We start from the raw sequence: 13,930 nt of genomic DNA, 5'->3' as shown, positions 1-13,930 counted from the left end.
CAGTAAACATATACATGATCAATTACAAATCTTAGAATCAGCTATTAACGACTACCAGAACCCACTGGATTCTCTAATTACACAGAATTAACTACAGGACAAAATACAAACCCTGATAAATGATAACATCTTGTGTGTTACAAGATGATGATGACAGAGAAGGCTGCCTCACTTCTAGTCCTTAGGAAACTTCTTCTTTTTTTTTTGTGTGTATTATTTCAAACATTGTTAGCCCAGAAAATATTAAGTGTTATTACATAAAGTTGGGAAGATCTATAGATAGAGTTGCAATTCAACGGCTCAGACATGAGAGATGAGACCAGGGTCTACAGACAATCATGGACTACAAAAGGAAAAACAGCCTCATCACGGACGCCGACGTCTTGCTTCCAGGCAAACTAAACACATTCTTTGCCCGCTTTGAGGATAATACAGTGCCACCGACGCGGACCGCTACCAAGGACTTTGGGCTCTCCTTCTCCGTGGTCGCCATTAGTAAGACATTTAACCGTGTTAACCCTCGCAAGGCTACCGGCCCAGACGGCATCTCTATACACGTCCTCAGAGCATGGGCAGACCAGCTGGCTGGTGTGTTTACGGACATATTTAATCTCTCCCTATCCCAGTCTGCTGTCCCCACATGCTTCAAGATGGCCATCATTCTTTCTGTACCCAAGAAGGCAAAGGTAACTGAACTAAATGACTATCACCCTGTAGCACCCACTTCTGTCATCATGAAGTGGTTTGAGACTCTAGTCAAGGATCATAATCACCTCCACCTTACCTGTCACCCCAGACCCACTTCAATTTGCTTACCGCCACAATAGGTCCACAGACGATGCAATCGCCATCTCACTGCACACTGCACTATCCCATCTGGACAAGAGGAATACCTATGTAAGAAGGCTGTTCATTGACTATAGCTCAGCATTCAACACCATAGTACCCTCCAAGCTCATCATGAAGCTTGAGGCCCTGGGACTCAACTCCGCCCTGTGCAATTGGGTCCTGGACTTCCTGACGGGCAGCCCCTAGGCGGTGAAGGTAGGAAACAACATCTCTACTTCGCTGATCCTCAACACTGGGGCCCCACAAGGGTGCATACTAAGCCCCCTCCTGTACTCCCTGTTCACCCATGACTGGGTGGCCATGCACGCCTCCAACTCAGTCATCAAGTTTGCAGATGACCCAACAGTAGTAGGCTTGATTACCAACAACTACGAGACAGCCTACAGAGAGGAGGTGAGGGCACTCGGAGTGTGGTGTCAGGAAAACAACCTCTCACTCAACGTCAACAAAACAATGGAGATGATCGTGGACTTCAGGAAACAGCAGAGGGAGCACCCCCCCCATCCATATTGACGGGACAGCAGTGAAGGTGGAAAGCTTTAAATTCCTAGGCGTACACATCACGGACAAACTGAAATGGTCCACCCACACAGACAGTCTGATGAAGAAGGCACAACAGCACCTCTTCAACCTCAAGAGGCTGAAGAAATTTGGCTTGTCACCTAAAACCCTCAGAAACTTTTACAGATGCACAATTGAGAGAATCCTGTCAGGCTGTATCACCGCCTGGTACGGCAACTCCACCACCCACAACTGCAAGTATCTCGAGAGGGTGGTGCGGTCTGCACAATGCATCACCGGGGGCAAACTACCTGCCCTCCAGGACACCTACAGCCCGTTCACCATCCAGAAGGCGAGGTCAGTACAGATGTACCAAAGCTGGGACCGAGAGACTGAAAAACAGATTCTATCTCAAGGCTGTCAGACTGTTAAACAGCCATCACTAACACAGAGAGGCTGCTGCCTATATACAGACTTGAAATCATTGGCCACTTTAATAAATGGATCACTAGTCGCATTAATAATGCCACTTTATTAATGTTGACATATCTTTCATTACTCACTCACTGTTTTTTCTACCATCTATTGCATCTTGCCTATGGTACTCTGTCATTGCTCATCCACATATTTATATGTATATATTCGTATTCCATTCCTTTACTTAGATCTGTGCGTATTAGGTAGTTGTTGTGGAATTGTTAGATTACATGTTAGATATTGCTACACTGTCAAAGGACAAGCATTTCGCTACACACGCAATAACATCTGCTAACCATGTGTATGTGACCAATAACATTTTATTTTATTTTAAAATATACATATCACACATTCCAATTGGCTATGCTTAAGCTCTTTAACGTCATCCTCAGATCTGGCATCTTCCCCAATATTTGGAACTAAGGACTGATCACCCAAATCCACAAACTGCCTCAATTTTGACCCCAATAACAACAGTGGGATATGCGTCAACAGTAACTTTGGGAAAATCATCTGCATTATCATTAACAGCAGACTAAAATACTGACCACATATTCACCCTGCACACCTAAATTGACAAAAAAGGTTGTTGTCACATGCTTTGTTGATTTCAAAAAAGTTTATGATTATATTTGGCATGAGGGTCTATTATACAAATTGATGGAAAGTGGTGTTGGAGGAAAAACATATGACGTTATAAAATCCATGTACACAAACAAAGTGTGCAGTTAAAATTTGCAAAAAACACAAGTCTTTCCACAGGATCATGAGGTGAGACAAGGATGCAGCTTGAGCCATACCCTCTTCAACATATATATCAATTAATTGGTCAGGACACTAGAACGGTCTGCAGCACCCGGCCTCACTATGCTAGAATTTGAAGTCAAATGTCTAGTGTTTGCTGATTTATCTGGTCCTTCTGTCCCCAACCAATGATGGCCTACAGCAGCACCTAGATCTTCTGTACAGATTCTGTCAGACCTGGGTCCTGAAAGTGAATTTCAGTAAGTCAAAAATAATGGGGTACCAAAAAAGGTCCAGTTGCCAGGACCACGAATGACTATTCTCGTCCTGCTTTAAATGACGTGGAGCTTATAAAGCCTTCATAAACACTATATAAATGTGTTTCAAATCTTCTATAACCATATGTCATAGTCTGTAAAGGGTTCATAAATGTAGTAGAACTGTGTGACATAACTACCAATGTCAAACGTGACATAACCCACTAGGTCGAATATGACAAAACCTGTGCTTTATAAAGGGTGGTGTGCCAGGGACCACCCACACGTTAAAGAAAACATGCAACCATGACTGTACGTTGCTTTGTATTAAAGTGTCTGCTAAATTGTATATATTACTCTAAAATATTTATAGGATGGCCAAACCTCTTTCCCTCTTGGCTGCATTGCCAATATTGAACCTGACCTCAACTTTCCCCCGCTCTGAAGTACAGTCATTTACAGCAAAAAACACTAGTTGGACCTTTTTGAAATCTGTTTTTATTTTTGACCGAATTCTGTTTTTTTTCCCCAAATTTTATGTGTTCACAAAAATGCTTAAACCACATCAGGGAGTGACTTTTCAGTTCAGGGGAAAATCTTAGAAACGTATTGTAGTTGCCCTTCAATTAATTCTGTACATGTCCTGCACAGTTTTTTGGATAGTGGTGTTTCTGTATCACAGTAAGCACACATGCGCACATAAGTTCGCAAATCAAATGCCCGCTTGTGGGGCCACTGGACAGCAAAAAATCAAGCAAGTTAATCTTTATTTATTGTCATTTAAATTAATTTGTAGTAGTGTAGTGTTGACCTAGGTAACTTAGCTACTTCAGTCGTTATTTCAAATAATTTCACAACATTTGCTAGCTAGCTAATAACATTTTGCTAGCTAGCAGGGTCAGCTAAATAAAAATTCCCCTAGATACAGCCACGTCTCATAGTCACGTCATGAGATTTGTAAATGAAAGAGGAATATAATAACATGAGTCAAATTGAGTTTCCCATTTCACTATTTAGAGTATTTCTGGCGCAGCACTGAAAGGCCCTTATCCAGATAGTTGGACAAAGGCATTTATTAACAGACCTGCTAAATTTCTTTGTTGTTTCATTTAAGGTTAGAACCAACATGCAGTACCTACAGCAGGCAGAGAGGCAAAAACCATTAGTACGCCAGCTCAGGGACAAGCTACACTATTCACAGCCCTGTGTAATGTTCATTGTAATTGCATTGCTGTACTTTCTGAAACATAATGTTTTCACAATGCAAATACATTTACACAAACAGATCCCACAGAGCCCAAGGACAGCAACACAATTAGACCCAACCAAATCATGAGAAAACAAAAAGAGAATTACTTGACACATTGGAAATAGTTAACAAAAAACCTGCTATTTGGCCCCAAAAAGAGAGTAAACAGTGGCAGAATACCTGACCACTGTGACTGACCCAAAATTAAGGAAAGCTTTGACTATGTACAGACTCAGTGAGCATGGCCTTGCTATTGAGAAAGGCCGCCGTAGGCAGACCTGGCTCTCAAAGGAAGACAGGCTATATGCACACTGCCCACAAAAAGAGGTGGAAACTGAGCTGCATTTCCTAACCTCCTGCCGAATGTATGACCAAATTAGAGACACACATTTCCCTCAGATTACACAGACCCACAAAGAATTCACATTTCTATTGGGTGAAATACCACAATGTGCAATCACAGCAGCAAGATTTGCCACAAAAAAGGGGCAACCAGTGAAGAACTAACACAATTGTAAATACAACCCATATGTATTTATTTAAGTATTTGCACATAGTTACAACACTGTATATAGACATAATATGACATTTGAAATGTCTTTATTCATTTTGTAATGTTTACTTCTATTGTTTGTTTAATTTTTGCTTTGGTAATGTAAAGATATACACTGCTCAAAAAAATTAAGGGAACACTTAAACAACACAATGTAACTCCAAGTCAATCACACTTCTGTGAAATCACACTGTCCACTTAGGAAGCAACACTGATTTACAATAAATTGCACATGCTGTTGTGCAAATGGAATAGACAACACGTGGAAATTATAGGCAATTATTATAGGAAATTAGCAAGACACCCCCAATAAAGGAGTGGTTCTGCAGGTGGGGACCACAGACCGCTTCTCAGTTCCTATGCTTCCTGGCTGATGTTTTGGTCACTTTTGAATGCTGCCGGTGCTTTCACTTTAGTGGTAGCATGAGACGGAGTATACAACCCACACAAGTGGCTCAGGTAGTGCAGCTCATCCAGGATGATACATCAATGCGAGCTGTGGCAAGAATGTTTGCTGTGTCTGTCAGTGTTGTGTCCAGAGCATGGAAGCGCTACCAGGAGATAGGTCAGTACATCAGGAGACGTGGAGGAGGCCGTAGGAGGGCAAGAACCCAGCAGCAGGACTGCTACCTCCGCCTTTGTGCAAGGAGGAGCACTGCCAGAGCCCTACAAAATGACCTCCAGCAGGCCACAAATGTGCATGTGTCTGCTCAAACGGTCAGAAACAGACTCCCATGAGGGTGGTATGAGGGCCCGACATCCACAGGTGGGGGTTAGCCCAACACCGTGCAGGACGTTAGCATTTGCCAGAGAACACCAAGATTGGCAAATTCGCCACTGGTGCCCTGTGCTCTTCACAGATGAAAGCAGGTTCACACTGAGCACGTGACAGACGTGACAGAGTCTGGAGACGCCGTGGAGAACATTCTGCTGCCAGCAACATCCTCCAGCATGACCGGTTTGGCGGTGGGTCAGTCATGGTGTGGGGTGGCATTTCGTTGGGGGGCCGCACAGCCCTCCATGTGCTCGCCAGAGGTAGCCTGACTGCCATTAGGTACCGAGATGAGATCCTCAGACCCCTTGTGAGACCATATGCTAGTTGGTCCTGGGTTCCTCTCAATGCAAGACAATGCTAGACCTCATGTGGCTGGAGTGTGTCAGCAGTTCCTGCAAGAGGAAGGCATTGATGCTATGGACTGGCCCGCCCGTTCCCCAGACGTGAATCCAATTGAGCACATCTGGGACATCATGTCTCACTCCATCCACCAACGCCACGTTGCACCACAGACTGTCCAGGAGTTGGCGGATGCTTTAGTCCAGATCTGGGAGGAGATCCCTCAGGAGACCATCTGTCACCTCATCAGGAGCATGCCCAGGCGTTGTAGGGAGGTCATACAGGCACGTGGAGGCCACACACACTACTGAGCCTCATATTGACTTGTTTTAAGGATATTACATCAAAGTTGGATCAGCCTGTAGTGTGGTTTTCCATTTTAATTTTGAGTGTGACTCCAAATCCAGACCTCCATGGGTTGATAAATTTTATTTCCATGGATAATTGTTGTGTGATTTTGTTGTCAGCACATTCAACTATGTAAAGAAAAAAGTATTTAATAAGAATATTTAATTCATTCATATCTAGGATGTGTTATTTTAGTGTTCCCAGACAGACAGACAGACAGACAGACAGACAGACAGACAGACAGACAGACAGACAGACAGACAGACAGACAGACAGACAGACAGACAGACAGACAGACAGACAGACAGACAGACAGACAGGGATTGTTGCACCAAATATCGTAGTAGTTAACTGTTCCAAGTATTCCCAGTACTAACATCCTGACTGTATGTTCTATGTTCCAGATACTGGCTGGACCTGGGCCCCAATGACAGACTGACAGCCCGTGCTGCTACTGCGGACCTACACCCAGACCTGGAGGAGAGACCCAATGACGAAACTTCTGACTAAAGTCCACTGACCACTTCACACTAACACCCAGAGGGAGTAGAACATCTAGCTGAGTGAAGCTGTATTTGGAGCTATTGGCCTGGCCATGTTGAGAGGAAGAACTGTACTTCTCCTGCTGGTCCTCTGGGCATACCTGTGTTCCCATGGGGATGGACTGCGAGCCCTGAGGAGGAATACAGGGGGGAGGCGGGGTGGCGCAGGGGTGGGGTTGACGCTGATGGGACAGGACGCTAATGGAGTGCCTCTGAGACGCTCCAAACGAGGATGGATGTGGAACCAGTTCTTCCTACTGGAGGAGTACACAGGGATGGATCACCAGTATGTTGGCAAGGTACGGCGTGATGTTAAATGTCTCCGTTGTTTTCTATTCTTATTTTTTTGTCATTATTGTTCTCATCTCGTTGTCTGAGTTCGACAGGATGAAAGGTGGGGACTTATATTATTATTCTGATATTGAATAATCAGTCTTCAGTCATAGCCAGCATTCCAGCCATAACACTTATTTTGAAATAGGATACACACCACATATTATCATTCTCAGATGGCCTAAAATGTACTTTGATTGAGATACAATACTTTCACTGGTAAAGCAAACTCCTCCATGTACTTCTCCCTAGATCTGTACCTAGAGGAAACTTCACCCCTGAGCACTGCCCCCTAGGCTGACTCGGATGTTGTGTTGTCTGATGTGTTCAGTGCTGACTGTCAGCTATGTGGTAGCTCGGCCGATGTCCACTCCACTCATATCAAAACATCCTAAGGAGGTAGTGGACTAGTTCCCTACTGCCAAACACACAGGCCTCTTACGGCCATTATTTGTCCAACAAAATCAAAACACAATGTCGACCTAGATAACATAACGGAGAGTAGGCCTACAGCAAAGTATATCCAATAAGAAATGCTTTACATAGCTAGATGAGAGAGTTGAGGAAGTCGATATCATTCTGTTTGTTTGCAACGTCGTACAACATACTGTAATTGAGAGATTGTGAATGTCAAGCATCCCAGCCAAGGTCAGGACAAGTGACGAGGAGTAAAGAGTTTCTTGTGAGGACTGGGATGTGTCCCAAATGGCAGCCTATTCTCTATATATTACATTACTGGTCGAAAGTAGTGCACTTTACAAGAATAGGGTGCCATTTGGGATGAAACACTGGATGAATAGGGTCTTGTTGCTTTGCATTCCTGTGGTGCAGTCGGTCTCTCCGTCCATCCAGAGAATAGAGCCATCCAAACCCAAATAAGATTCCACAACATAACATCGTCCCCAAGCGAGGCTTGACTTTCAGCTTTGCTTCTAAAACGATTACAGAACGAAGCGGAGGAGGAGGAGAAGAACAAATATGAGAACAAAAAAAGACAGAGAGAAGAATTTTAAAAAGTAAAGAAAATACAAGACGGTTGAGATCAAAAGTCAACCACTGGAGTATAATCAAACCACTTTATCTCCTTTGAGCATTGATTGATGTTTCTGGCTCATCCTTTAGCGTGTAAATGGCTAATAGACTGTGAGGGTATATGGATTATCAGAACATGGTTAGCACACAGGCAAGTGCAGACACACACACATTAAATACGCACACACTAGAGACACACAGATTCACGGCAACAACCCTTGAGCTACGGCGGGGCCGCGGCCTTAAGAGCCTTTCTACTGAAGATAGACACCATTAAGGTATCAAGCCATTGAGGAGTGTTTCACTTAATCAAGCCTCTCTGAGCGATGTGTGTTATTTCGCAAGTACACACAGATGCCGGGACATTCTCCTCTATACTCTTAGAAATAAGGGTACAGTTAGGGTACAAAATGTACCCTGGGGTACAACAAATATTAAATACACATAATGTACCTTCAGAGGTACACATAATGATCTCACATGGTGCTGTTTGGTACCTTTTTAGGGTATATGTGCAGACAATTTAGTATAATGGTACATTTTTGTACCCAATATTTTTCATATAAAATGTACACTACAAGACCAAAGGTATGTGGATACCTGCTCTTCAAACATCTCTTTTAAAAATCATGGGCATTAATATGGAGTTGTTCCCCCCTTTGCTGCTATAGTAGCCTCCACTCCTCTGGGAAGGCTTTCCACTAGATGTTGGAACATAGCTGCGGGGACTTGCTTCCATTCAGCCACAACAGCATCGTGAGGTCGGCACTGATGTTAGGCGAGTAGGGCTGGCTCGCAGTCGGCGTTACAATTCATCCCAAAGGTGTTTGATGGGGTTGAGATCAGGGCTCTGTGCAGCCCAGTCAAGTTCTTCCACAACGATCTCGACAAAACATTTCTGAATGGACCTTGCTTAGCGCACGGCGCACTGTCATGCTGAAACAGGAAAGGGACTTCCCCAAACTGTTTACACAAAATTGGAAGCACAGAATCGTCTAAAATGTATGCTGTAGCATTAAGATTTCCTTTCAATGGAACTTAGGCACCTAGCCCGAATCATGAAAAACAGCCCCAGATCATTATTCCTCCTCCAAGAAACTTTACAGTTGGTACTATGCATTCGGGCAGGTAGCATTCTCCAAAACCCAGATTTGTCCGTCAGACTGCCAGATGGTGAACCATGATTTATCACTCCAGAGAACGCCTTTCCACTGCTCTAGCCGACGCTTGGCATTGCACATGGTGATCTTAGGCTTATGTGCGCCTTCTCGGCCATGGAAACCCATTTCATGATGCTCCCGACAAAGAGTTATTTTGCTGACATTGCTTCCAGAGGCAGTTTGGAACTCAGTAGTGAGTGTTGCAACCGAGGACAGATGATTTTTACGTGCTTCAGCACTCAGCGGTCCAATTCTGTGAGCTTGTGTGGCATACAACTTCGCGGCTGAGCCGTTGTTTCTCCTAGACGTTTCCACTTCACAAGAAGTGCACTTACAGTTGACCGGAATAGCTCTAGCAGGGCTGAAATTTGATGAACTGACTTGTTAGAAAGGTGGCATCCTATGACGGTGCCACGTTGAAAGTCACTGTGCTCTTCAATAAGGCCATTCTACTGCCAATGTTTGTCTATGGAGATTGCATAGCTGTGTGCTCGATTTTATATACCTGTCAGCAACGGGTGTGACTGAAATAGATGAATCTAAATGTATATATAGTGTAAAATCATCGCACTCTACGGTGAAGTCACATTTCTTTTTTCCAGGGTACAAATGCATTTTGTGTAACCTCAATACCCACCATAAGGTACAATGATTAATTTGTGCCACTTATAAGGAACTAACGGCTTTGTCAAAGTAACCAAATTTCCATCCACAGTTTTAAGTGAATAAAGTAATTCCGTATACAACATTTATCACGACAGCTGCGATGGAAACAAAACGTGTTGGTACAATTTGATAAATGCTGCAATTTGTTTGTTCGACATGGGATATTTTTGTGTCTGTCAAATGTATTATATGAGAAATGGCAGTGGAAACGCCTTTATGTGCAAATATTGATATAATAACATAATTTCAAAGTAAACTTGGAGTCGATGATATGGTCTGTTGTCCTGCCACTACAACTTTGTAAACTAGTTGTTGTTCCCTACACTCGCAATAGCACCTGCTGGCCATGTGTATGTGACCAATACAATTTGATTTCATTTGATTCGAAACAATACAGTTTATTAGGTTACAGATTAAATACGTTATTATGAACTTCACAGAATGGTGAAAGTGCACGGTGAGGAGCTTGATGCTTCTTTTCTCAGACAAGGGATGGGCTCACTCACAATTTTGCCAAAGAACACAGCAATGAATAAAGAATGGTACCAACACATCCTCCGAGAGCAACTTCTCCTAACCATCCAGGAACAGTTTGGTGACGAACAATGCCTTTTCCAGCATGATGGAGCACCTTGCCATAAGGCATAAGTGATAACTAAGTGGCTCGGGGAACAAAACATCGATATTTTGGGTCCATTGCCAGGAAACTCCCCAGACCTTAATCCCATTGAGAATTTGTGGTCAATCCTCAAGAGTCGGGTGGACAAACAAAAACCCACATATTCTGACAAACTCCAAGCATTGATTATGCAAGAATGGGTGGCCATCAGTCAGGATGTGGCCCAAGTTAATTGACAGAATGCCAGGGCGAATTGCAGAGGTCTTGAAAAAGAAGGGTTAACACTGCAAATATTGACTCTACATTGTAGAATAATAGTGAAGACATCAAAACTATGAAATAACACATATGGAATCATGTAGTAACCAAAAAGTGTTAAACAAATCAAAATATGTTTGAGATTTGAGATTCTTCAAAGTAGCAATCCTTAGCCTTGATGACAGCAGTGCTTTGAAATGCTTTGGAATGCTTTCCAAAAGTCTTGAAGTAGTTCCCACATATACTGAGCACTGCTTTTCCTTCACTCTGCGGTCCAACTCATTCCAAAACATCTCAATTGGGTTGAGGTCGGGTGATTGTGGAGGCCAGGTCATCTGATGCAGCACTCCATCACTCTCCTTCTTGGTCAAATAGCCCTAACACAGCCTGGAAGTATGTTTTGGGTCATTGTCCTGTTGAAAAACAAATGACAGTCCCACTAAGTTCAAGCCAGATGGGATGGTGTATCGTTGCAAAATACAGTGGTAGCCATGCTGATTAAGCGTGCCTTGAATTCTAAAGAAATCACTGACATTGTCACCAGCAAGCACCCCCACAACATCACACCTCCTCCTCCATGGTTCACGGTGGGAACCATACATGCAGAGATCATCCGTTCACCTACTCTGCATCTCACAAAGACACGACGGTTGGAACCAAAAATCTCAAATCATCAGACCAAAAGACAGATTTCCACCAATTGAATGTCCATTGCTTGCGTTTCTTTGCCCAAGTAAGTCCCTTTTTCTTATTGGTGTCATTTAGTAGTGATTTCTTTGCAGCAATTCGACCATGAAGGCCTGCTTCATGCAGTCACCTCTGAACAATTGATGTTGAGATGTGTTTGTTAGTTGAACTCTGTGAAGCGTTTATTTGGGCTGCAATTTATGAGGTTCTGTTAACGCTAATGAACTTATCCTCTGCAGCAGAGGTAACTCTGGGTCTTCCTTTCCTGTGGCGGTCCTCATGAGAGCCAGTTTCATCATAGCGCCTAATGGTTTTTGCGACTGCACTTGAAGAAACGTTCAAAGTTCTTAAAATGTTCCACATTGACTGACCTTCATACCTTAAAGTAATGATGGACTGTCATTTCTCTTTGCTTCTTTGAGCTGTTTTGCTGCAATATGGACTTGAGAGAATGGCAAGAGTGTGCAAAGCTGTCATCAAGGCAAAGGGTGGCTACACTGAAGGATCTCTAATGTAAAATATATTTTGATTTGTTTAACACTTTTTTGGTTACTACATGATTCCATATGTGCTATTTCATAGTTCTCATGTCTTCACAATTGTTCTACATTGTAGAAAATAGTAAAAATAAAGAAAAATCCTTGAATGAGTAAGTGTGTCCAAACTGTATATATATATACAGTACCAGGTTTTCCAGACCTGTGGGCGCGCTCCACCTCAACCTTCCTATGATCCATCTGTAGCTTTCGGTGACAATAATTCTCACGTTCTCCTCAGACACTTTACAGGTCTCATGTGGAGACTCTGTTATGCTATCCACAGCATTGTCCTTCTCGATAGTCTGTTTTCCCAGTGATCTGTAATAATGATTCACAGACAGTACTGATGTCAACAAGCTTCATTTGTTGTCATCTCACTGCAAGTCTATTTCAGGACATCCACCTATCCCTGGGAGAACGGCAAACTGTTATTACGGTCTTGGACCTCTGGTCAGATCGTCCATTCTTTTGTTGAGTCTAAGAGATTTCTCCAAATACTGTTTGACGTTTTTTTCCTTTTGCTTTTACAATTGCTTGTAGACATATTTTTGTTAATTTTAAAGATCATGCACCTGTGATAGCAAAACACTGTACTCTCCATTACTCCAACCTTCTTTAACTTTGGGCAGCATGATGGTAGCAATGTAGGCTAATGCTGGTACTCCACACAATTCCAGCCACCACAGCTTGCAGGAATAAAGGAAACAGCAACAAACAGCCACAAGCTCAGGACTATCTGCAGTCCCAGCCACGAGGGCTAACCGCATTACCGGCTGTGTTCAAACTGTCAAGGAATTCTAGGTAGCATCGCCAAGCAGCAGCTCTTCAGACTTTAGCGGTTGGCAGTATGCCGGGACAGATAGTAGAGGTCCCAGCAACTGAGGCTAACAGCGTCGCGGGATCCAAATTAAACAGGTAGACTGGTAAACAAACACTTTCTCAGAAACGTTCAAAACAACAAACCTGAGCTCTCTCTCGTTCCTCATTGAGCATGCGTTGCACTCTGATGACATATTAGTCTGTGAGGAGGCTTGTGCCAATTGAATGTCAGCATGCGTAGTACATCAAGGCCACTCCATCTCTAGTTGAGTGATGTTATGATAGGGTAGGAACCAACGTGTTGGTCAGTGTTTCCCAGGGGACCCTAATCACATTTTAATAGATGTTGCATTTAGACAAATATTTTAGAATAGGCTATCTGATTCAGAACATGCTGTTGCACAAACAACTTGATGATCTACAACACCTCTGGTAGCAACCTGTATTAGAGTTATCGTTTGCTTTTCTGTAGCTAGTGAATTTAGCTAAATTACATTTAGCTAGCTAGTTAGCGATTAGCATTAGCATTATTTTAGGCACATGTCAGCTTCCTTTGACTAACTAACTCAAATTTTGCAGAGAGCAACATTCACAAAATAATAGTATAATAGAGATATATGTGGATTCATATTTAGACGCAACGTGGAAAGCAGCATCGTTTGTGTCTTGGAGGAATATGTTTATGAATTGACAGCATTCTGAGAGAATAAACAGCGTGGAGGAACTGTGTGCTACCTGTTTTAGTGAAGGGGCAGGATTTAGTGTGTGTGGCCCGGAAATTGTAAGCAAGTAGCATCGGGAGGCAGTCTGTTTTGTTTGAGCAGTGTAGAGAAGGGTGTTGGGGTGAAATATTGTTCCGCATTGAATCTTTTATTGGATTTTCTTTTAGTCACACTGGTGCTCCCAAAATAAAACTCCAGGTCGCACAGCAAAATATTTTGTTGCAGATGCGACCATATTGGTCACACTTTAGACCCCTGAGTGCACTACTTTTTACCATAGCCTTAATGGTCTTTGTGAAAAGTACTGCATTAAATAGGGAATAGGGCGCCATTTGGGATGCAACCGTTGGCTGTTGTCTTGGTGTGTGTAAGGGCCGGTTGGTTGTTTTTCCTGGAGGAAGAGAAGAGAATCACCGTACACGGAGTCTCATTAGCAGTCGAGCAACATATCGGCCTAAAGA

At 43.1% G+C, this 13,930-nt stretch overlaps 1 protein-coding gene across 1 annotated transcript in view; it reads left to right on the top strand.

Moving 5' to 3' along the window:
- The window catches only part of LOC115131069 (cadherin-6-like), a 95,854-nt gene that overhangs the window by 40,141 nt on the left and 41,783 nt on the right, over window positions 1-13,930 (top strand). The window contains exon 2 of the mRNA XM_029662680.2: window positions 6,497-6,933. Coding sequence (XP_029518540.2) covers window positions 6,688-6,933 — 246 coding nt within the window. The 5' untranslated portion in view covers window positions 6,497-6,687. The remainder of the gene's footprint in view (window positions 1-6,496; window positions 6,934-13,930) is intronic.

Source organism: Oncorhynchus nerka, linkage group LG6, assembly GCF_034236695.1.
Source record: "Oncorhynchus nerka isolate Pitt River linkage group LG6, Oner_Uvic_2.0, whole genome shotgun sequence".
NCBI classification, from domain to species: domain Eukaryota; kingdom Metazoa; phylum Chordata; class Actinopteri; order Salmoniformes; family Salmonidae; genus Oncorhynchus; species Oncorhynchus nerka.
Note: the sequence above shows the minus strand (reverse complement) of the source record. Positions and strands in the feature narration are given on the sequence as shown.